At 48.2% G+C, this 23,481-nt stretch overlaps 1 protein-coding gene across 2 annotated transcripts in view; it reads left to right on the forward strand.

Annotated features, from left to right (window-relative positions):
* Positions 1 to 23,481, forward strand: part of TTC7B (tetratricopeptide repeat domain 7B) — a 186,373-nt gene that overhangs the window by 93,573 nt on the left and 69,319 nt on the right. For both annotated transcript variants that reach the window (XM_087818586.1, XM_087818584.1), the window contains exons 9-13: positions 2,549 to 2,686; positions 15,417 to 15,500; positions 16,495 to 16,599; positions 18,629 to 18,746; positions 19,997 to 20,054. In XM_087818586.1, the coding sequence (XP_087674712.1) occupies positions 2,549 to 2,686; positions 15,417 to 15,500; positions 16,495 to 16,599; positions 18,629 to 18,746; positions 19,997 to 20,054 (503 nt within the window). The remainder of the gene's footprint in view (positions 1 to 2,548; positions 2,687 to 15,416; positions 15,501 to 16,494; positions 16,600 to 18,628; positions 18,747 to 19,996; positions 20,055 to 23,481) is intronic.

Genomic DNA, 23,481 nt, shown 5'->3' on the forward strand with positions numbered 1-23,481 from the left:
TCCTCCGAAGGAAACAGGTTGCCCCGTTGGCTCGTCTTTCCCTGACTGTCAGCTGGTAACTTAGCACCGTGTCATTTACATTCCCCACTCTGCTTGGCACAGTCGGAAGGCGCGCATGTGGACAGGGTGGCATTGGCCTTCAGGAACGAGACTCGCTGCGCTTTGTCATCAGTTCTCTGACGGGGGCCGGCTCATGGTGGCCTCCTAGCTGACATTCCCGCATTCGAAGCTGGACTCTCCACAGCTTAGCAGTTAACGATTCCTTTGGGCAAACCTGGTTGGTTACATTGTAGAAGTTCTGGAAGCCTGGTGACCACACGTTGTAGATTTCTTGGACAATTCTGATGGAAAATATTGAGTTCCATTGTCAGATCAGTTTGGGATTTGGGAAACATGGCCCCATCTCTAAAATGCTGTGTCTTGGGAATGATGGCTCCATCTCCCCTGCTCCTTCATTGAAGTGGTAGGAACTCACAAGGCTCAAAGTTGAGATCCCTCTGAGACAGTCAGCTTTGGTTCTGTGGTATTTAATTTCCAGAAAAATCTCTTCAGGGGCTGGTGAAATCCGGTGGCATCAATGAATATGAAGAACCAAGTCCCAGCCAAAATGATTATGTTCTCTCTGTAAGTCATCCCGTGACTATGTAGGTAGAAACCTAAGTTATGTTGCCTTTCGAAGCCCTTTTTAAATGCTCCTTGACGCCTTGGTTTTTCAGTTTTTAGACAGAAAAGGAATGTGCTCAATTTCAGAACCAAAGTGAGAATTGCCATGTTTGGGAAAATTGTATTCTTTGTCGGTTCTGACTTTATCTTAGAAGCATAACTTGCCTATAGCCTCTCCACCTACAAGAACTCATTGGGAATTGTACCACTTTCTCGCCTCAAATCAAATTAGCTTTCCCCGGGAGAAAAGAGTCATCGGGACTGTACTGGCACAGCCAACACTGATACAATATTCTGGGATCTTTATTATTTGTGGATCTGTTTGAACTTATGTATTGTACCTTTTTAATCAAAAGATACCCGTAGACTTCTCTAAGAAAGAAAAAAAGAATGCATTTGGCATTACTTGAAAATTCCTCTTCAATAGTATTTTGTTTCATTTGTTCTCTTCCAGGCATTGGTCTCAACATGGAGCGTTTATAGCAAATAATAAAACGAGTCCACTTAAAGCAAGCCTGGTTTCCCTCCGAACTTCTTTTGTTGGCTTAAAAGCCACTCCTAACAAGAAAAATTTAGAATGAAATCTTCAAAAGCAGGCGTATTTCCGTAGGAGATGACTCACTTTGTAGGAAGTGGCCTGTCTTATACATTCTCATTTGTCTTTGACATTTAGGAGCAAGGAGTTTTGAAGTGAGTAAGTACTGATGGGTGACTGAAAGCAAATGCCTCGGACTCAGAAAGAAAGCGCTTTATATATCTCATTAGTGAGACAGGAGGTGTGTGCAGAGCCTTTCTGAATGTCAGGCAGGAAGACAAGCATCGGCTGCCTGGACAAGTGACCCCGGTGCCTCATGTGGCCACTTTCACAGGAAAAACTGGGGGTTGCTTCCCATGCTCCCATGGACGGATAGATCTGGAGACTTCTGGTAGTTAGCAAGGGGAAAAAAAGACAGGAAAATCTAACTTTATTGATTCTGAACTCCCTATAGGGGAGAAAAGGGAAATAAGCTAGTGGTTAAAGTCTCTCCTGCATGGGTTTTGTCTGGAGAAACCTGTAGAGAAATTATATTTCAAAAGTAATGAAAACAGGTTGCTCTAAAGAGCCTTTCATTTCCAGATAGATGAGATTAATAAGCTTGAATGTGCCTGCTGTCTTTCTTGGCTGAGCAGTGGAGATGTGAAATAGGCAAGGTGTTCTCTCGAGTCCTTCTTGGTAATGTCTTTAAAACAAAAATCTGTTTGCTTCTTGCTATCTCTTATGCGTCTGTTTTGTGCTTCCCTAAACAAGATCGAATTAGTCTTTGTACTGTGTTCCAGTGAAGATGTCACATAGGGATTTGAATGTTGCTTTGGTGGTGGAGGAAAAGTATGACATGTCTCTGTAGGACTGATGGAACTTGATGACACCATTTGGTGATGGGAAGGACGGGGCTGGGAGTTTTCTCCCACCTTTTAAGGCAGAACAGAGCAGGATCTGCCAGTGAGGAGCAGCGGGGCCTGGCTGGATGGAGGGTTCTGCTGCCCCAGGGCCCAGTGGTGCCTGCAGCCAGGCTGCCTGTGAACCTGAGCCCAGGAGACATCACCCTGCTTTGTACTCACTGGCTCTTAAACCTTCCTCCACATACCTGCCAACAGGTACACGTGTCTACAGGATCACACCTCCAGGCCTCCACTGTTTGGTGAACACCATGTACCACGTGCTGTGGTGCTCTGGGGATTTTGAACAAACAAGCAGAGGTGGCAGCCCCTTCCTCATTCCCGCCCTTGTCTCCAGACCCTCGGCAAGCTGATAGGGGCAGGAGGGCCTGGATGGCTTCTCCGCACAGTGATGGCCATGGGTGCGGGCTGGCTCACCACCTGTTTCTCTCCTCCCTGCTGTTTCCAGGCCAACCGGGACGCTGTGCTGAGCAGGATACCCGAGCACAGGAGTGACCGCCTCACCAGCCTGCAGAGTGCCTCCGTGGTCTATGACCTGCTGACCATTGCACTTGGGAGAAGAGGCCAGTTTGAGATGCTGTCGGAGGTACAGCCCTCGAGTCCGACGACTTCCAGGCGGTGGGTGGTGCTGGCGATATGAACGCCGGAACGGCCGTGGGACCTGGGCCTGACCCCCTCTGTCACTGCAGCCATGTGACATTGGGTTTAGCTCTGGTTTCCTCCTCTGTGAAAAGGAAATAGGGCTGAATGATTAGGTGGTGGAATTCTTGCTGGTCCTTCCTGCCAGTGGTCCAGACACCCACTGGCTGTGAGTTTGTGTGGGAGAGAAGGCAAGCGTTTCTCTAACAGTTTCCCCTTCAGTGTAATTCCACCGTAACCCCAAATCTCCCATCGGTGATATTAATGTCCTTATAAAACAGGCTGTATTTTATTTAAAGCGTCGGTGTGTGACTCCTGCTGAAAGGGCAGCTGTAGGCGCAGGGTATCGTCCTGCGAGCCGGGACGGGCTTTCACGTAAACCGGGTCTTCGCTCAGGGTCTTTTGCTTGTTCAGAGGGACCCTAGTTGAATACAGATCTCTTGCGAGGTGCTGTCATCTCCTTCCCTCCATTTCTAAGAAACACTTAGGATGGAAGCTTGACTGTTTTATCCTGGCTGTGGTTCTGCATAACTGAGGTGCTGCCAGAATACCAGGTCCCACCATGGTCGAGTCGAAATCGGTGACAAGCTCACTTTATCTTTCCTTTAGTGGAGTAAAAAGAAAGAGAGAGAGAAAGAAAACAACTCACTTTGTCAAAGTGAACTTTTCCGTGTTATTAATCTTTCTTTTTCTAAATTTATACACATTGCAACAGCCCGTGGGCAGGAGGACAGGGAATGAAATACAGCCACGGACTGGCTGAGATCAGATAAGCGCTCGCTGCTCGGCCTCCAGCTGCCCAGCAAGGCCACGCTCGGCGGGGCCCGGGGAGCCCACGAGCCTGCGGGCTTGGGTCCTTTTCAGTCTTTGGTTTGGTGACTGTACAGGGCAGTGGCTACCCATTCTTCCTACAAGCCCCTCACAGCCCCCTAGGTGAGGTGACCGGGCCTGACACCCCAGCGCACCCCGGGCACCCTGCCCAAGCCTGGGATTGGCCTCGATTTGTCACCGCTCCAGGCGCTTGATATCCTGGGACCCTCTCCTTTTGGCCTGCTTAGGTCCTACCTACCGCGTCTGCTGCGGAGCCCGTCTGCGGGGACCCTGCCACCCAGCCCATGGTAGAGCTCTCTGAAGGTGGACTTTTTCCCTCCAGATGAACCACGGGGCATCTCCCTGGGTCCAAGGCTGAGTGTGGTTCACCTGTCTGCTCTTGTCCTGTCCTGTGGCCATGCAGCCTTTCCCCGGCCTGAAATTGGCCTGTGTCTGAAACAGGTGTGAGCAGCTGAGGTGGCCGACTCGGTCACAAGCTGGTGACCCCTGCCCATGGACTTCTTGTCATGCCACGAATGGCTCTAGGGGGACGGCTGTCACCTCAGCAGCATTCCTCCACAAGCCAGCGGCTCCCTGGCATGTTTCCTCCTGGCACGGGTGCTGGGACCTTGTTTTCACCCAGATGACTTTCATCTTGATGTCACATTTAGCTGCCATCTTGTGGTGATGACCTGGCGCCCAAGTCACCGGCTAGTCCTGTTGGTTGTTGGAGCCTTTGCGGTTCAGAATTTCTCTGCGTGAGTCACATTGAAAGCAGTGGCGACACTGCCGGAGGTTGCCTGGAAGGTGCTAGGGTAGAAGGGTGGGGCAAGGGAAGTTTATCACGGTATATCCCTTGGAGTCTTTTGAATTTGTACCATCTCTGTGTTTTATCTATTAGAGCAGTTGATAAAATAGAGGACATTCATGTCTTCAGCACATGTGTTTGCAATCCCCTGTTCTGTGCCAGGGGCTGTGATTCAGGCCTGGACACATGAGCCAGGCGCGGTTGCTGCCCACAGGGCCAGTGATAAAGGATTTGAATACTTTGCTTCAGCCTTTCTTGCTGTTTCTACTTAGTTTTGCAGTTGGAGCTTCCCCAGAAGCAATCGGCGGCCCTGTGGTCTCAGATCTCATGAGTTAAACAGGAGGGGTTGTAGGTGAAAGGCAAACACGGGTGACACCTGGAGACAGTGGTGTCTCTGCTGTGGGTCCTAGTGTGTCTCCTCAACTTCCATCCCCGTCGTTGACGCCTTTGGGTGGGCCGTGCAGTGCTGTGAGACCCAGGCTTCGAGAATTGTGTTTACAGCAGCTGCAGAGCCACTCTCACAAGAACGCCACTCTCCTGCCTCTTTCTCCAGTTGTATTTATTCAGGATGGAAGGCTCCTTCCCATCCCAAGGTTGGCTGAGCCTTTCTTTTCTTCAGGGCGCCGTTTAGCCAGATACTGGGCCAGGAGCATTGTACAAAGGAAACACAAACCCGAGCCCGAGGTTTATTGCACCCTCATTCTGGCAGGTTTCAATATAAGCACAATGTTTACCGTATCTCCAGGGCTATGAGCTTTCGTGTTTTTTTAAAGATTCATTGTGAGCTCTGCTGAAAGGTTTGTGTAGGAAGGAGCACTTCTTCCCCCTTCGATTTAAACAGCAGCACTCGTTGGCATGACAACCCGCACTATTAAAAGTAAAGCAACAAGCCCTGCTTCCTTTTTTTCTAGAATGAACCCAAGCTGCGAAGGGGTTCGTTTCTTACATTTGACTACTGATGGCTCCATTTTGACAGGATGCTACGGGGTCCTTTTTGAAGGGTGCATGTGTCCCCTCTGCACAGACATGGCAGCTTTAAAGACAAACATTGCACTTCTGTCTGGTTGAACCCCTGTTCGTCTGTTCATGATGAGTCTCAGCAACGTTGTAGTTCTGTGGGTAGAGCGTCTGGCCAGGGCCTGGACCCACGGGACCTTTTCACATTCCTAACCCAAACACTCCCTGAACCGGGGGCCACTGTGCGAAACACTTGACCATGGAAGCCAGTCTGCCTGGCAGGCCTGCCATTTGTCAGTGTGCATCAGAGTTTGGGATCTCCTGCAGCCCCGCTCGTACTGCGGAAACCCAGCCTTGACCCCGGTGCCAAGGTCCTTAGAGGGCATCGGTGTGGCCAGACACCCATGGACCACAGTCTCCTGAGCAGTCAAGGCCGGGTGTCTGGCTCACGGTAGGTACTGAATCGCCAGGGCTTCGGGCCGTGTGCACTCTCATCTTTGGTTTTTGAGGTAAGCTAAAGCTCATTTAGCTGGTACTTGGGCAGCGGAGGAAGAGGTGGGTCCCAGGGGACAGAGCGTCTGTGCAAACCTCAGCTCTGGGCCAGCTTCGGGGTCAGCCCAGTAGGGACCAGCTGTGTCATTTTTACATGACAGGTCCACCCTGAAGAATCTCAGCTACTGCCACGGCCACTGGTACCTAGATTCCCACCATAGGAAAGCGGTTTTTGAATTAAGCATCATTGCTTTCTTCTTATGGTCCTCTTTGAAAAAAAAAATTTTTTAACTTAAAAATAATTTTAATATGCCATTTTAACCTTTTTAAAGTATATAATTCAGTGCTATTAATTTCATTCACAATGTGGTGCAACCATCGTGATTATTTCTAAATTTTCCTTCACCCCACATAGAAACTCTTTACCCATTAAGCAATAACTCCCCACCCCCACCCCCCATAACCTGGTAACCTCTGACCATACAATACTTGTTTTCTGTGTCCGGCTTATTTCATCAGCCTAATGTTCTCAGGGCTCTGCCATGTTGTGATAATACAGCTCATAGAATGTACCAGACTTCACTCCTATTTTGACTGAATAATATTCCATTGGATGTCTGTGTCACATTTTATCTGGGTGTTTTGGGGTGGATGGACCTGTGGATTGTTTCCGCCTTTTGGCTGTTGTCAGTAGTGCTGCAGTGAATACTGGCATACACATACCTGAGTTCCAGTCTTCGGTCCTTTTGGATATATATCCAAGAGTGGAATTGCCAGGTCATGTGGTAATTCTAGGTTTCACTTTTTAAAGAACCACCAAACCCTTTTTCACAGCGGCTGCACCGTTTTACATTCCCAGCAGCAAGGCGCAGGGGTCCAGCGTCTCCGTGTTCTCACCAGCACTTGCTATTTTTGTTGTGGTTTTGCCGTGCTGGCCATTCTAGTAGGTGTGGAGTGGTATCGCATTGTGGGTTTGGTTTGCTTTTCCCTAATTGCTGAGGATGAGTATCTTTTCGTGTGCTTATTGGCCATTTCGGTATTATGTTTGGAGAAATGTCTATTCAAGAACACTCTGCCCCATTTTTAAATTGGGTTGTTTATATTTTTGTTGTTGAGTTATAGGAGTTCTTTATTTATTGTAGATAATAAACCCTTATAGGTATTTTCTCCCATTCTGTAGTTTGTCTTTTCTGTTTTTTGATAATGTCATGTGATGCACAAAAGTTTTTAATTCTGTTGAAGTCTAGTAAATCCTTTTTTTTTTCGTTACTTATGCTTTTGGTGTCATATCTAAGAATCTGTTTCCAATTCCGAGGTCATGAAGATTTATTCCTATGTTTTTCTGTAAGAATTTTATGATTTTTGCTCTTATATTTAGTTGTTGATCATTTTGAGTTAATTTTTGTATATGGCGTCAGTAAGGGTCCAAGTTCAGTTTTTTGCATGTGGAAATCAAGTTGTTCTAACATTCTTTGAGACTCTTCTTTCCCCATTGAATGGACTTGGCACCCTTGTTGAAAATCAATTGGCCATAGATGTGTGGGTTTATTTCTGCAGTCTCAATTCTGTTTCACCCCTCTATATTTTTATCCTTATAGCAACACCACACTGTTTTGATTACTGTAGCTTTGCTGTAAGCTTTGAAATCAAGAAGTGTGAGTTCTCTAACTTTGCTCTTTCTCAAGGTTATTTTGCATATCCTGGGCGCCTTGCAATTCCACATAAATTTGAGCATTGGCTTTTTCATTTCTGCAAAAAAGACTTGGAATTTTGATCGAGGTTGCATTGAATCTGTAGATCACTTTGAATTGTATTATCATCTTAATATCTCATGTTTTAATATCAGAACTGAGTTTGAATTCTCAATTCTACTACTTTACATCCCAAGTATGAACTTGAAGAGGTTCCTTTACCTCTCTAAACCTGTGGAAAATACAGGTAATAATAGGACCTACCTCTAAGGGTTATTGTGATGACTAAAGACATAGTGTATGCAAATTGTATGTTTTTGTTCTTATTGGTGGTATTGATAATCTGCTTTCTAGTGTAAAAATCACCTCTGTAATAACCCTGGCAGATGGTCTTTGACCCTTAGTAGTGTCTTTCATTGCACAGTGAAATAACTCGGCATAGCTGGGTTCAAGTTCTGACACTGTCCTTTCCTAGCTTTGTAACTTCGGGAAAGGTATTTAGCCACTCTGGACTTCCACCTCAGAGGCTGAATCATGTGAAGCTCAGCGAGACAATAGGTGTAAAACAGCCAGCACAGCCCTTGGTATATAATGTATATCATTCTATTCTTCTTTGATTGTTAAAAAGGGTTGATCTGAAATTGTCTCCTTGTAGCTTATACCTATTCTATCTTTTCAGAACAATAGGGCAAGTCAGTCCCGCCTCAGCCATATAAAGTGCCCCATAGAGTGAGCCTTAGGGTTGACAAACTTTTCTAAAAAGGGCCAGATACTAAACATTTTTAGGTTTTGAGAACCAAGAAGCAAAATCAAGGATATTGAGTAGGTATAACAAGAGAGAAAACATTTCCATGATATTTTATTGATTAAATTAACATATAATAGTGACTACGACTTTTTGTAATACAGGTGCATTGATGAGAACAGTGGGTAACCTTTCACTTAGTTTGGATTCAAAGTTAGTATCTCCTCTCATCAAGTGGATGACAAGTGCTCACTGTAAACGATTCTTAGCTTTTGGACTCCAGGCAGCAGGTGGGACTTGACCCTCAGGCCACATTTATCTGATGTGGCATCACCTCCAGGTTTTCCCATTTCGCCACACTCCTCCCAGTGCTTTCTTGTTTGTCCCTGGCAGCTGGTAAAGGATATTTGAAAGAATGGATCTAACACTCAATCCACATTTATTCCTTCCTTTGAGCCTTCACTGAGCACCTAGGCTGTACATGGCACACCCCTGGGCTGCTATACCCCTGACTCCTTACTTCCCTCCCTCAGAACGCCCCTGGGTGAGGCGGCAGCCGTGGTTGAAGGGTTGAGAGCTGAAGCCCCAAGCCAGGGGAGACGGCCTGAAAACAGACAAACACCAAAGGTGAGAGGCAGTTGAAGAGGGAGGAGGTAGAGGGATGAAAGGTGCATTTCTTGAATTTAGAGATTCATTTTGCAAGAATAACGAAGAACAGCTATATCGGCAAAACAGCAGGTGGAGTGTGTAGTATGAGAGGACCCTGAGACCCTCTCCTCACCGTGCAGGCTTGATCAGGACGAGTCATCTAGTTGAGCAGAGAGCATGCTGGGGATGGAGACCAGTAGTCAGTTCTGTATCGAATCCGTGACCTCCGGGAAACAACCCACTCTCGCTCCTCCCACCGTGGCCAGAGGCAGTGGTGCACTTTAATTTAAGCGTGTGCCAGAGCAATAAAGCTCTCAGACTTCTCTGCTTGGAGCAGTGTTGCTGTTTCGAAGCAAAAAGAGAAATGGGAGAGGGGCACGGATATGGGGTTTGCTATAGTTTATTTTTAATTTAAGGGGAGAAAATCTGAGCAAGATTTCATGGGCACCATCTGTATTTTCTCAGAAGCGGGGCTGGGAGGGTTTTTCATTTGTAGCCGAGAGCCCCATGAGCATGCTTTTTAGAAGCTTTTCCTGGACTCTAGACTCTCCTGGAATAGATCTCTCAAATTCCACTTTAATTTACCCCCTCTTTTTTTTTTTTTTTTAGTTAATTCAGAAATAAGGGCTCTGAAGTGAGCCTCATGAGACCTTGGTTCTAATCCCAGGTCTGCCACTGGGTGACCCTGGGCAGGTCCTGGCTCCTCCCGTGGTCTCAGTCCCCCCCCCCCATAAAGAAAGGATGGGTCTAGACCATCTCAAAGGTTTCAACATGCTCTCTCATCATGTCATTCTTTGGATCTAAGATGATGGCCCAAAATGTCTGACTTGCTTAGTTTTTCATCGCTAAAAGTAAAGACACAAAATATTATCCATATGCCACATTAGATTAAAAACATTGTAACACAATTGCCAAGAGTTACATCTATTAGCTGACTCATTGAGTACAAAGGACAGAAAAGAAAATCTCCCTGATCAGCTCGGCTGAAGGACCTGTTACGAGGACTCTCAGGGTCGGCCGGCCTGTCCGCAGAGGTGAGTGATGAAGACGGTTCACTCTGTTAGTTGTTCTATTTTAATAGTAATGAATTTTAGACTTAGGCTCCAGGCTAAATTTGAGGCGAAATCTGATTATTTTACTCCGGGCCCCTCCTCTGTGGGTTCTTGGATGCTGAGTCTCACTCTCGAATTCCAAAAATAGGCCTTGGCTCCTCGCCGCCGAGCTGGTGCTCAGCTGTCGCTGCCATGCGCCCGGTTCGGGGAGCTGGGCTTTGTGTCCCAGGAAGGTAATTGCTAAACCCCGTTCTCATGCCAAAGAGCGTCTCAGTCCTCTTGCCCCTCGGAGATGGCTGATTTATGAAAAGCCCAAACAAAAGCCCGAAAAGGACAGGCCTCTGCTACCAAAGGAAACATGTCTGCAAGGGACATTTTGACGACCGCTCCAATCATTAGGGTGCCATTTAGAGTCTAATTCTCATTCTACCAAACATCCGTGGTATTAAATGAATGTTATCCGGGCCTTAGAGAGGCGGCGGTAGCAGGGCGATTACAGCAAATGGGCCCGTCTTTCCCGGTAAAAATACTACTACTGCCAGATCCATCTTCGTTCCTGGTAAGGGACGATTTGAAGATGTCACCTGCTGTTTTGTGCGGGTGACTCAGGGATCTGCAGACCTGGACAGGACCCCGTATCCCTCTCCCCAGGCCCACGCTGCCGGCTCTTCACTGGACACTTGAAGTGAAAAAGGGCCGGCATCTTCCCTCATCTCCCCCTTTCCACTCAGAGGCCCCCGCCCCCCTCTGCCACCCACTGCCCCCTGCCCCCTGCCCCGAGCTCCTCTCTCCCCTGCATTCCCCCTTCAGGTTGGACCCCCAGCCCCACAGGATCTGTTCCTTCTTTGTTTCATAAAAGCATCAGCAGTAACGTGTTTGTAGCATTCATTCTGTGCCAGCCGCCTAAGCATTTCCCACGCATTTAAAACATCACTTCATGTAGGCTCATAGCCACCCTGTGGCTGGTGGGTAAGGAGTTTGGGGTAAGCCTGGGCAGTCTGGCCCCAGCGCCTCGCCACCGCTGTCCTCAGCCCCACGCCAGACTCCGCTGGCCCCTTCCCAGCCACCAGCCATGCTGGGCCGGGGTGACTGAAGCAGCCTCTTAAATGCCCCTAACATGCAAAAATACCCAGTGTCTTCCTTTTTTTTCTTTTCTATTGAATTTATTGGGGTGACATTCACTAATAGAATTATATAGGTTTTAGCACCTGTGTCTTCTTAAAAGTCCATTTCATCAGTATTTCTTTTAGACTTTAATCATTACTAAAATGTGAATGCTTTTATTTTATTTTTATTTTATAGCATATAAAATAAATCTCAGTCTCCTCACTATTAAAACTGGAAATTTTTACTTTATCACATGCATATATGACTAAAGTGCTTAAAAGGGATAGTCAAGCAGAATTGGGGTGAGCAAACACCCCATCCAGGGGGGCACAAGTTGTGGCTAGCACCCCAGTGACAGCCTGAGCTCCTGTTTTTTCGAGGCATTCTGCGGGAGAGGACCTCTGTTCGTGATTGAGGAATGTTGACCTGAGCTGCTTAGGGAGTTACGTAATCTTGATGTCTGCAGGGACATAGGGAAGGACATGTTATACATCGAGCAGTGTGCTTGGCATTGAGATTTCAGGAGCATCTGGAGCTGCCTGGGCGCGTTTTCAGAGGCAGCACGTCACTGTATATAAGATGCCAAGAGCCCACAGGAAGACAGAGCCTCGGCGGTAACGCCGGAGCCCAGACACCTCTGAATTGGGGGGAGGGGCTAATTTGTAATTGTTGACTTGTATTCCTGAACTCCCTGTATGACACCCCTGTGGCTTATTGTAGATGTGGGTTGTTACAGCTACGAGAAAAAGGCCCAGGCGGGGAGGGGACCGTGAAAGATGTGGCAGTGAGTGTGGAGTAAGTGGGTGACTCACGTCACTGGGCACCTTGAGGTGGGCTGGGGACACAGCCTCCCTGCTGGTGGGTACTGTGGGATCTGTGGAGTTTCTTGAAAATTCTGCAAGGCCTCAGTCCTTAGTAGCCTCGGCAGGCGTCCCCAAAAGTCCATGGGAGCAAGGGACCCATTAGCAGTAAAAAATCTTGCTGGGTCTCAGAAATAGTCCCGGGAACCTGTGGCATTTGGGGGGGCCTTTTATTTAGCTGTATTCTGCTCCGTGCAGCATGAGCGGGCCTGGTGTGCGTGGTGCGGTGCTAAGAGCTGCCTGGATTCAGATCTCAGCTCTACCGGAACCTGCTGAGACCTCGCATAGCCACACAACTGTCTGTGCTCCAAGTTCCACATCTGTGAATGGAGGGACAGAATAGTACCTGCTCAGACCCTGTGGGGACAGAAAGGCCAAATGAGGCAGCTCTTGTACAGCAGTGAGAACAGTTCCTGGCTGCATAGCCAGTGTCATCCAAAAGCTGTTGCCTTAGTCCATTCGGGCTGCTATAACAGAATAACATAGACTGTGTGGCTTATAAACAACAAATGCTAATTTCTCACGGTTCTGGAGCTAGAAGCCCAAGGTCATGACTCCAGCAGATTCAATGTCTGGTGAAGGCCCACCTCTGGGTGGCAGGCTGCCAGCTTCTTGCTGTGAACTCGCATGGTGGAGGTGGAAGGGACAAGGGACCTCTCCTCTTTTGTAAGGACACAAATCCTATTCATGGGGGCTCTGCCCTCAGGACTCGATCAGCTCCCAAAGGCCCCACCTCCTAACACCACCTGTGGGGGTTAGGTTTTAACGTATGAATTTAGGGGGGACACAAACATTCCGTCCACACCACTTGTTAAGGAAACAACATATTCTAGTCTGGCTCCGTAAAGTTGTGCACTGTTTTCAAGGGTCTCAGATGGAATCCTTTTCTAAAATGAGCAAACAAATAATTATTTGTAAAACAATTATTTCTGGCATAATGCATTATAAATTTGAATTTTCATATGTTAAAATTCAGGTAAAGTGATAGGTATTTCGCAGTTTTCTTTCTTAATATAAGAATGTTAGGTTTTTAAAAGGAGGTTATAGCTAACCTTTATTTAGCACTTTCTAACCTGTTTCTGAGGTACTGTTCTTACATAAATTAACTAATTATGCTTATATGCATTAACTAATTTAGTCTTCTTGATAACTCTCTACATTAATTACTATTACATTTCCCACTGTACAGTGAGGAATCTAGGTACTGAGCGGTTAATTGGCTTGTCCAAATCCATACACTTCATCTGTAGCAGCCCCCAGATTATTTCTAGCTAATATCCAGGTGGTGAATTCCCTATTCTGGAAGGTTCTCAGGCAGAAACTACTTGTTGGGAGATAAGTAGGGTTGCTAGAAGCAGGGCCTGAAGCATTGGGCTGGGTCTACCTTCAGGGCTTTGGTTGTGAGTAACAGAACTGACGAGTTAGCGCCGCAGAAAGGCACTTATTGAGGCGTACTGCTCACGGGGTCCGCAGAAGGCTGAACAGTGGGCGTGAGCAGAAACTAAGGAGGCCAGGCCCCTGCCCAGTTTGCTCTGGAGGGCCTCGACCTACCCCACTGTTTCTGTGCCCCCCAACCCCCCGCATCCAGGCCTAGCCCCTGGGAGTAACACCCGCTCCTCTGGTCCTCCGCCCGGCCTCACTGGCTCCAGGTGCCGCGTCTGGCAGGAGCACCCGCTTGTCCCTGCTTGGGTCATGTGACACTCCCACGGCTCCCCTCTTCCATTCACCTTGAGGCTTATTACTGGGAAGCAGAGCGACCGCTTCCCTTCTATCTAGGGTTGCCCTACCCCCGAAACAAAGTCAGAAGAGATTTGAGGTGATAGGCAGCCAGAATGACAAACGTCCTGTCCTTTGGGGGCTTCACCCAGATGCTTCCCAAGCTCCCTCGTAGCCCCAGGATTCAGTCGACCCTGTGCGGGCGGTGTTCTCCTGCAGCACCCGGAGTGGAGCTCCGCGCCGGCCAGGGGAGGCTTCTGGACGGCCTTCACTGCGTAGAGCGAGCGCGGTGGCCCGAGGACGCAGCCTGCCTAGAGCTCTGGCTTTTGATCGGGAACAGGCCGTTTCAGCTGCTGCAGTCTTTGTTTATCGGGAGAATAGCTGATGTTTATTAGTCGTCTTATCACAGGGAGGAAGAAAAGCATTTAAATGTCTAGTTGTTTCTGTGCATGTATTTCAGTACCTAGCGGTTACCTCACAGTGAAGAGCTGAGTAGGCCTGTTAGAACGGGCCTCGTTTTTGCCGTCACCGACCCCCTCTCCAGGTACCAGCTCCCTCGCCTACCCCAGCCGCTGCGACCGTCGTTCTCGGTCCCCCCCCCGTTATCCCTTGCCCCCCCCAAGTCCGCTTGCACGTGCTGCCGGCTCTCCTCTGCCTGCTGCTCTCCGCAGCGGCCTCCCCCCACTCCCCGCCCGTGCCTCCCCTCGCTGCCCCACCTGCCTGCTTGATCGTTCCCACCAGCTGCTCTAGTATTTCCCCTTCGTGCTTCTTGGAGGCACAGTCACAGGTTCCTGGTGCTGTCGACGTGGCAGAGCAGTGAAGGGGGCTTTGGGGTCAGGTTCAGATCCCAGGTGCCCCCTTAGTGCCTGGAATCGTGAGAGGCGTATTCAGGTGTAACTGACAAAACAGACTTAGACTGACTGAACCAAACAGGAGTTAATTTTGTCCCCACGACAGAAAGCCTGGCGAGAGGCGGCAGCATCTTACGGCTTCGGGGCCCAGCTCTTTCTTTCTTTCTGCTCAGCCCTTCCAGGGTATGGCCTTTGTCCCCTGGCTTTCCCATTCCTGCTGCCCGGCCTCCAGCATCCAGTCTGTGTCCCAGGCAGAAGGAAGGGCCAGGGCCAAGTGTGCCCCGGCTGAGGGTGCCCCCCCCCGGCAAGAGCTGTCCACAGGCCTCACCCAGCGACTCCTGCTGCCGTCACATTGTCCAGGATGGATCACATGTCCACCCCGAGACTGCAGCGAGCACGTGGCAGTGTGATCAAAAGGGGGGCCACGTGGTCATCTTACTTGGGATCTACAGATACCCACCCATGTCCCCACTGGGCATATAGTGGGTGCTTATTAACTGCTTATTACTTCACTTTGTAGTATATTTTCATTAGGGTGGTTTTTCAGAGTAAACCAGCTAGCCACTCTTCCAGGGTGCCAGTCCTGAGTCCTGTGACTGCTTCCCCACAGCACTTCGTGTTTCCCGCTCTCGGGGTGCTCGTCAGGTTGGCCTTGTGTTGGGGCTGTTGTGCACCTGCCTCTTCTTGTGCTCGATGAGAAACTGCTCGAGGTCAAGGATTGTGTTGTAGCCACCGGTGGGCTGTCCTGGCGTCTGGCCCAGTGCACCCTGCTGTAGGGACTCTGCAGGAAGGTTTGGTGGTGGCAGGTTACGTTTTAAGCCTTCAAAAGAAAGCGGACTTTGTAGGTCCCACCTTGGCGTGCATAGACACAAACTCTCCCTTGGCCGGTGTGACACTGGCCATTCTCAGGCGTCTGCATTTGCTCTTCTTCCCAAACCAGTGCTTGGAAAGAGCCATGAAGTTTGCCTTTGAGGAGTTCCACCTCTGGTACCAGTTTGCTCTGTCGCTCATGGCTGCCGGCAAGGTGAGTCCCCCTTTGTGCGCGTGGTTCTCCGCGCTCGCGCTCAGCGCCTTTGAATCCGGGGCGGTGGCATCCTCGCAGAAGCCTAACCCCGCTCCTGGAGGCTGCCCTATGGTCGTTTATGAATAAAAATCAAGTTTAATTATTTGGGGCCAATGTGGGCACGTCACTGAGAAGAATTTGGAAATATTTGTCTTTTTCTAGCCATTGCCACGTTGTCATGTGAAGGTATGGCTCAGACTAAGCCTCGTTTCTTCACCCTGGCCCTTTGCTCAGTTGGGAGCATAAACTTATTCCCAGAGGGGGAATCTTGTAGTTCTCTTTAGTAATTTATTATATTAGACAGGGGGTGGTGTTAGTTGAAAACATGGGCTTGGGGTCCAGCTGCTGGAGCTGAGGACTGACTGGGCTGTGTGACCCCGGGCAGGTCACTGAGTATCTCAGTTTCCTCTGCAGTAAAATGCAGTAATAATGGGACCTTCTTCACAGAATGGTTATCAGGTACATTGGGTAACCCCCACAAGGTGCTTAGCATAGAACCCGCTCGTAGTACATACTCAATAGAGAGAATGAATTTGGGCCATTTAGTGAATCTGCCATGTAGTGAATTGTTAAGGCTGTGATACGAGATTATTTGGGCTAAGTGGAGAGAGAAATTTAGTATGGTGTGCTATAAATTGGACAGTTTATTTTTTATAATAACATAAGCCTCCTCTGTCTTTTTCTTCTTCTTATTTTTACAATGGCTACACAAGTAGAAAAGAAAATGAGGGTGATTCCAGGGAGGCGTTTCCGCTGGTTTTAGCCACAATTTACGCCCCTGTCACTCAGGAGCCCCAAGCTCTGGTTGTCACCATCCCCAGGCCCCCACGTGGTTGGGCTCCCAGTTGCAAAACCTCATTACGGGGGCAGCTAACTAACAACCCCTGGGGAAGGTTTTAGTGTCTGGTTCTGTCAAACATTTTGAGTTTCACAGAAATAATCTCCTTTTGCCAAGTCTGCCCGTGCCGTGAAGGTGCTGAGAGAGTGCATTCGGCTGAAGCCTGATGATGCCACCATCCCACTCCTGGCCGCCAAGCTGTGCATGGGCTCCCTTCACTGGGTGAGTGCGCGGGGCCTCCGCTCACGGGCAGGGCTGCCTGCCCGTCGCATTTCAGGGCATTGAGAGGAAAGAGCTGTGATTCACAGCTACGCAAACACAAGGCTGTTCAGAGGCCCAGGCCCCTGGCCTCCTTGGGCCTCACCTACCCACCCACAGGACTGTGGGGGTCAGTGTATTTGGGGGACTCCAGGTCTTTCTTTTTCATGGGAATGTGTTTCAAAAGTAGAAATGACAGATCGAATTGGAACTCACGCTCAGAGCTCAGACACACCTGCTGTGTGAAGGTAACGTAGGGCTGAAGAAAGGAAGGGAGAGGGAGAGAGAGAGAAACATCGGTAAGAGAGAAACATCAGTAAGCATCAATCGGCTGCCTTCTGCACGCCCCTACTGGGGACTGAGCCCGAAACCCGGGCTCATGCCCTGACAGGGCATCGAACTGGCAGCCTCCTGGTGTATGGGATGCTGCCCAACCACTGAGCCACATCAGCTGGGCTAAACCCAACTGTCTTCATTCCTCTGCTTTCACATCCATGTTCCTCTTCTGATAGCCTTGTTCAGATTTGAATTTGGGAGTGGCCTGATTTGTAACAGTTTTAGAACCTCCAAAATCTACATCTCAATAGAAAATAGAAAACTCAGACTCATTGCTGAGACGATGGTCTAGATCACTGCCACACACGATGCAGTTTTACTTTCTTTCCTTTGATTCCATATCAAGATTAGTGACAAGGCACCCCAGTCCCCTGGGGAAGTTCTTCTTGCCAAGGGTTTTACCGTTATGGTCCTTGCTGCTCGTTTTTTACTCCCCCCACTTATTCTGGCCCAACAGGACAAAAGTAAGCCTTGCGGAGAAAGTGTTCGACCTTTATTACATTTTGCTTGGTAACATGCAGGAGAAAAAAGACATTTTGAAAGAGCAGGCTCTTGCCGGGAACACAGAGCTGGGAAGGCTTGCGTGGTCTTTACAGGTTTCGACAACGCGGGGCCACAGCCAGGAGCGGCGCTGGGCAGTGGTGGGGTGGGCGGCGGAGTGGGAGCAGGAGTGGGTGGGGGGACAGGCCCAGCCCCTCCGTTTTGAAAATGCCAGATCCCAGCTGTGACCGCTGCACTCCCTGCAGCCGTGGTGCCGCTCATCACTGTGACAGATGCCGCCAACACCTAAAATAAGCCTACTCTTTTTTTAAAGATGAGAGTAACAAATCTTTTCTGTATATATTTTTTCCATTTTTATTATTAAAACTTCCCAACGCCACATGTAGTGTCACCAGCTTCAAGAGTATCACATTGGCCATACTTGGCAGAACACATCTTATTATTTTTGCCTCTAATGAACTGTGCGAAAGATCTTGATGTGGGTGTAGTTTACAGGTGCACATTTTCCCGCTGCGTCTGCTCATGCCAGGTCCATGTGCCAGGCGGTGTAAAATAAATAGATGGAGCTCTGTAATAGCTTGTGGGAAAGAGAATCCAAGCCTCGATAGGTTCATTATGTTGTTAAAAAAAAAAAAAAGTAAGACCCAAACACACAAAACATTTTTTACATATGGGGGTAGACAAAGGTAGGTTCACAGTTATAATGCAAATAAATAATACAATAATTAATAAGTACTAATGCAAGAATAAACTCTGTTTCTCATACTCACAACTGTAAACCTACTTTTGCCCACCCCTTTATATAAAATTCAACTTCCGAGTGCCTAGCACAACCTAATTACAGAACCAGTCAGTAAAAAGTAAAGATGGAAAGGAGAAGAGCCCCCACCCCCACCCCCGCCAAGTATGAAGATGACTTTGGAAAGAAGGCAAAAAAGCAACAGGGAAAACTTTAGAAAGAAGGCAAGGTGGGAATCCTCAGGACGGCTAGAGAGGCTCAGATAAAGAAACAGAATTACCAGAGTGGACTTGGGAGATTTGGGAGATATTTTCACAGTGACTCATCAGAAATCTGTTCTTGGCAGCCGATGCTTGTGGTAACTCGTGTTAGAAATTCTGCAGGTTGTCACCGTTTCTAACTTATCTGGTTTTTCAGTTGGAAGAGGCTGAGAAGTTTGCCAAAACTGTCGTTGATGCGGGAGAGAAAACGTCCGAGTTCAAGGCCAAAGGCTACTTAGCTCTGGGGCTCACATACAGCCTGCAGGCCACTGACGGTGAGAGAATCCCCACCCCCGGGCGCTGTGGACACAGGCACCGAAGGGTTCCCACACCTCCTTCTGTCTTTGGATGGCATACAAGCTGGGCTGTGCTGGTGTGCCGTCCTGTGGGGCCTGCTGCTGCTGTCCTCATTGCCTAGACTGCTTGGAGAATGGGAGGAAGGAACCAAGGTCTTGTGCCAGGGCTCCCAAGCCCTCTGCCAGGGTCATTGGCATGTGCAGGGCATCTGTCATGAGGTGCAAGGTGAGCAGGGGGCCTTGAGATCTGATTCACCCAACCCAGCCTGGGCCTGCCTCTTTCCAGCACTTGGCTGGCTGTCCTCGCGTGAAGGGATGCTGAGTCTAAGGCATAGGAATATAGAAGAGTTCAGGGACGGCCTCTTCCAGGAAGCGTCCCTTGATTGGTCAGGACCCGCCCCTTCTCCACGAACATTCTAATTCACAGATGTGTCCGCGTGCAGTATGCCAGCTCACCGGATACCCCTGCAGCAATGGTATATGTTTGGATGTACTTAGAGTTTTGAAATTCTGCAGGAACCATAGACCGTTTCCTCCAGGACTTTTTTTCTTGCCCCAGTAAAAAGTACCTTTTTAGTTCCCATGACAGACCCATGTCTCACATGCTCTGTACAGGGGGAAGTGTTGGCTCACAGCAGGATGACCTCACACTTTTGAACTGATTTTCCCAGTTTGGTGTTGCGTTGGCCAGGTCAATCCCTTGTGTTCATGTCAAGGTACTAACAGCCCTGGTCATTGCACAGTGTGAATTAAACTAGCCTTTCATGGCATCAAGCTGGTACCCTTAGCTGAGGATCACAGCTGCTCTGTGCCAGAGGACTTCTGACAGCCATTCAATCCAACACCATTGGTGCTTGGTGGTGTTCTGTGCCATTCTGGGAGAGCCAGGCTTCACCCAACAGTTACATGCCTACACTTAAGAAAACAGATGTGCTCCTCTCTGGAGTTCCCAGCTGGTCTTTTAAAGATGGCCCCCTATGCCTGGGGCAACATCCAACTCACACTGTCCCCTCAACATCCTTCCAAGCTATGCCCAATGAGTCCAAGGGCCTTGGGTTGGCCTGGGCTTTGTGTCCTGTCTTCTATAGTGCCTGGGACAGGCCTGAGCACATAGGCACCCAGAACTCATTGCTTATAATCCAATGGATGTGGAGTTTTGGGGATGAGTGTCGAATTTGTCCCAAACTCCCTGGTCTTCCATGCCGCTGACCAATGGAACCCTTTTTCAGCTTCGCTGCGAGGGATGCAGGAGGTCCTGCAGAGAAAGGCGCTCCTTGCATTTCAGAGGTGAGTGGGAGTTCGTCTTTTCACTTGGCTGTACGTAATGACACCGAAGGGTGATGGGTATGAGAGGAAGAGATATTTATAAAGATTATGTAAACACTGTTTCCCCGGGAGTCTTTCCTCCCAAGCACTGAACACACAGTATCTGCATCATGTGTTACATGTAAATCTGCTTCTTAATCTGCTCGTCGCTTGGGCACATTTTATTCTTTCCCAATAAAGCCGTTCAGCTCTAAGAAGACAGATACTTTGTGTGTCTAGGGAGGTGATTCCTTTTATTAAAGACATTTGTCATCTAGGAAAAGGATCATTTTTTCTTAGCTTTTTTTTTTTTTTTTTTTAGCCTGTCAAGCTACAGATTTTTAAGAAATGAAAAAGCCTGATTTCAGGACAGTCTGAAATACTATGTGAAGACCGTGGAGTCAGTCCCCTCCACCCCTGCCAGGCTCCAGAACACCTTGTGCTTGTGTCTATCCCTGCACCTTTCATGAAATTCAGAGAATTTCTTTATAATTAGCAAGCGCTCGAGTGTCACAGTTTCCTCACATCCCCATTTAACCTCACACCAGTAAGGTAGACAGGCCCAGCGGTGTGTTCACTGCGGGTGAGGGACTCGGATGCAGGAGTGAGAAGAGTTACCAGAGCCACATGGCTGTTGAGGTCAGGATAGAGTCAAGGTCTGCTGACTGTCACCCAGCTTTTCTGGCACCTACTCTACCGCACTGCCCTAATTTTATTCTTATTGCAGCTATAATAAATCACTAAAATGAATCGCTGCTTGAAAGTATAGCCGCATGATGTCAAATCTGTAGTGGCTGTCAATCCTTTCACTTTAAATATATCGGAGTTACATTGCTGTCTTGGATCTTGTATTCAAAACTTAGTTACTTACACCAAAATTTTATGAGGACCTCTCAGTACCTAACACCCTCTGTTAGATTTCTCGCCTGGAGCTGGGGCTGCCTGTAGATGTGCTGCAGCGAACGCGCTCCTTTCCTCATGAAATCATCGTCACTTGGCTTCAGTTCGTCTGAAACCCTGCATCTCGGTTCCGTTTGCTGCCAGGCTTGCCGATCGTGCCTTCCCCTGCCGGCCCCAGACTGGTTAATGACAGGAAGTCCCCGTTGACACCTGCAGGTAGCTCTCCTATCCCCGTGCTGAGCTTCTGCTGACATCCCTCAGCACGGGAGAGCGGGAAGCGTTTCCAGTTCAAATGACTTGGAGCCTTAAGTGCTCCGGTCCTAGCTTGTAAAACGCACATTCGTGCCCAAAAAGTGGTCGCCCCGTTCCCCTTCTCTTGGGCCAGCACCTCTTACTGGCCCTGGACACAGCCGCGTGGTGGTCTACTTGAGGGGCACGGCCCCTGACTTCATGTTATGTAACAGCTGTTCCGTGACCCAAATTCCTCGTTGCTCCTTTACTTAGGTTTCAGTTCAGAGAGATTTTTAAAAATATTAGTTCACGTGGGAATAAAGAGTAATAAAATCCTATATGATTTTTTGGAGAGGTCTAACCTAAATTAGTATTTGTGTGAAATAAAGAACATTTTTTCGAAGAAATAAAATTATTTTACTTCAAGTACACATTAACAAGGACTGTTCTAGTACATCGCAGACTTGACAATCTATAAGGAAAGATTTTCAGTAAATACGAGTGATTTGTATTACTTCTGAAATGTAAATGGATATTTAAAAATCACTTTGATGATATGATGAGTAGATGGATGGATAGATAGACAACCTAATAACCCAGCAGTCTAACAGTCCTTTCCTTATGGACAAGAAATTAAATTAATGGGTATGGAGTTGCTTTGACAAGGGAAGTACTTTGTGAGCATCCCTGTGGTGACATTTTTAGGTGCCTGGGTTTCTCTTAGTAGCTCTGCCAGGTGCCTGCTGTATGGGAATGGGGTTTATGGGGCTAAAGTAGTCAGGGTAACTCATTAGCCAAATGATAAAAATAAGATTTTTAAAGTGTGTATGTTTAAGTTGTGCCTCATTAGAAATTCGGCAGTTGGATATCCGTCGTTAGCCAGGTTTGCAGTTCTTCTGATGTTGCCCTAACCCACCCAGAAATGCCGAGGTCTCCAGCACACCTGCTTGTTTTGGTCACAGTGCTTCGGCTAACAGTGAACAGCCATTGGATGAGGCCAGGGTGGGACCCGTGCTCAGAGCTGTCCTCACCCAACACCCTGGTTCTCCAGACTTTTGCCAGCTTCTCGTTTGGTTGGTGTTGGGTGGAGGCAGCCATGCTCCAACTTAGCTTCAGCTGTGAGAAACCTAAACTGAGAAAATGACAACTCTGAGGAATTCTTTTTGAGGGTGGTAGGAACCTAGCTTCTTGTTAAATATGAAGGAAATGAGATAAAATAAAGAATGCTAAATAATTTAGTGTCTCTTCATAACTAATTTCATATTCATTTTCCCTGAATGATCAGTAGAGACAGAAACCATGACATCCTGATCTCATTTCTTATTAACTCCAAAGAAAAAAAATTCTTTGATGTACAAATTCATGGGAAAACCAATACTTATGGAATAATAAAAACTGGAGCATACTGGTCGAAACAAGGCATTTAAAAGAGCAGCACAGGCAGGTAGCCTGAGCCTCTCCTCCTAAGGTGAGAACAGTCCTGAGGCACAGTTGCTGGTGAAGTAAGAGCAGTAAAAGGACAGGGACTCCCCTCGCTCCCCCCAGTGCCCCACATGAGCTACCACGTTCGCCCAAACAATGTCCCGAACTGTTGGACTCAGCATATTTTCTGGATGGCAGACACCTGGAAGACTTTTTAGTCTTTTCCCCACAGCAGAAGGACAATTCCATGAACAGGCCTTATTGCTGCAGAAAGCCATCCTCGGCGTGTTCGCCGCGGTTGACCCCGTAATGGCCTATGGTTTGGCTCTCTTCTTCCTCCTGAATGTGTTCTCTGCTGCTAGAAGACCTTCCTCTAATTACAGAATGTTGACAGAACAGCCTGAAGGTCTGTTTCCCCGGTTTTTGATTAGCCTGCTCCATAGCACCTTTTAAAGAAAGTAAAGGTTGGTTTTCTCTTCCTGCCAGACTGTTCAGCAGAGAGGTGTATCCCATGGACGGTCTCGTTTTGAGTTGCTTATGGTGAAGTATGACTGACTTCCACATTAAAGCAAGAGCAACCACGTTTGCAAACAGTTAGAAGGCCAGCACAGCCTCTCCCCATCCAGTGTCGAAGGCCGGTCATTACACCTAAACCTGGCGTTTAGCCGGAGTCTCACATGTCAGCGTTACGTGGACGAAGTCAGCCGGCAGCGTGGAACTCAGCAGCTTCAGAAGCCTGACTGGGTCTCCTCCTCTCCCTGTAGCTAGTTCATCAAAAACCAAAACCTCATTTTACGAGCAAAGCCGGGTCTTGATTTTCATATGGCTTCTTTGAAATCCAGAAATTTGGATGAAG

This window comes from Miniopterus natalensis, chromosome 1 (genome assembly GCF_054644295.1).
Source record: "Miniopterus natalensis isolate mMinNat1 chromosome 1, mMinNat1.hap1, whole genome shotgun sequence".
NCBI classification, from domain to species: domain Eukaryota; kingdom Metazoa; phylum Chordata; class Mammalia; order Chiroptera; family Miniopteridae; genus Miniopterus; species Miniopterus natalensis.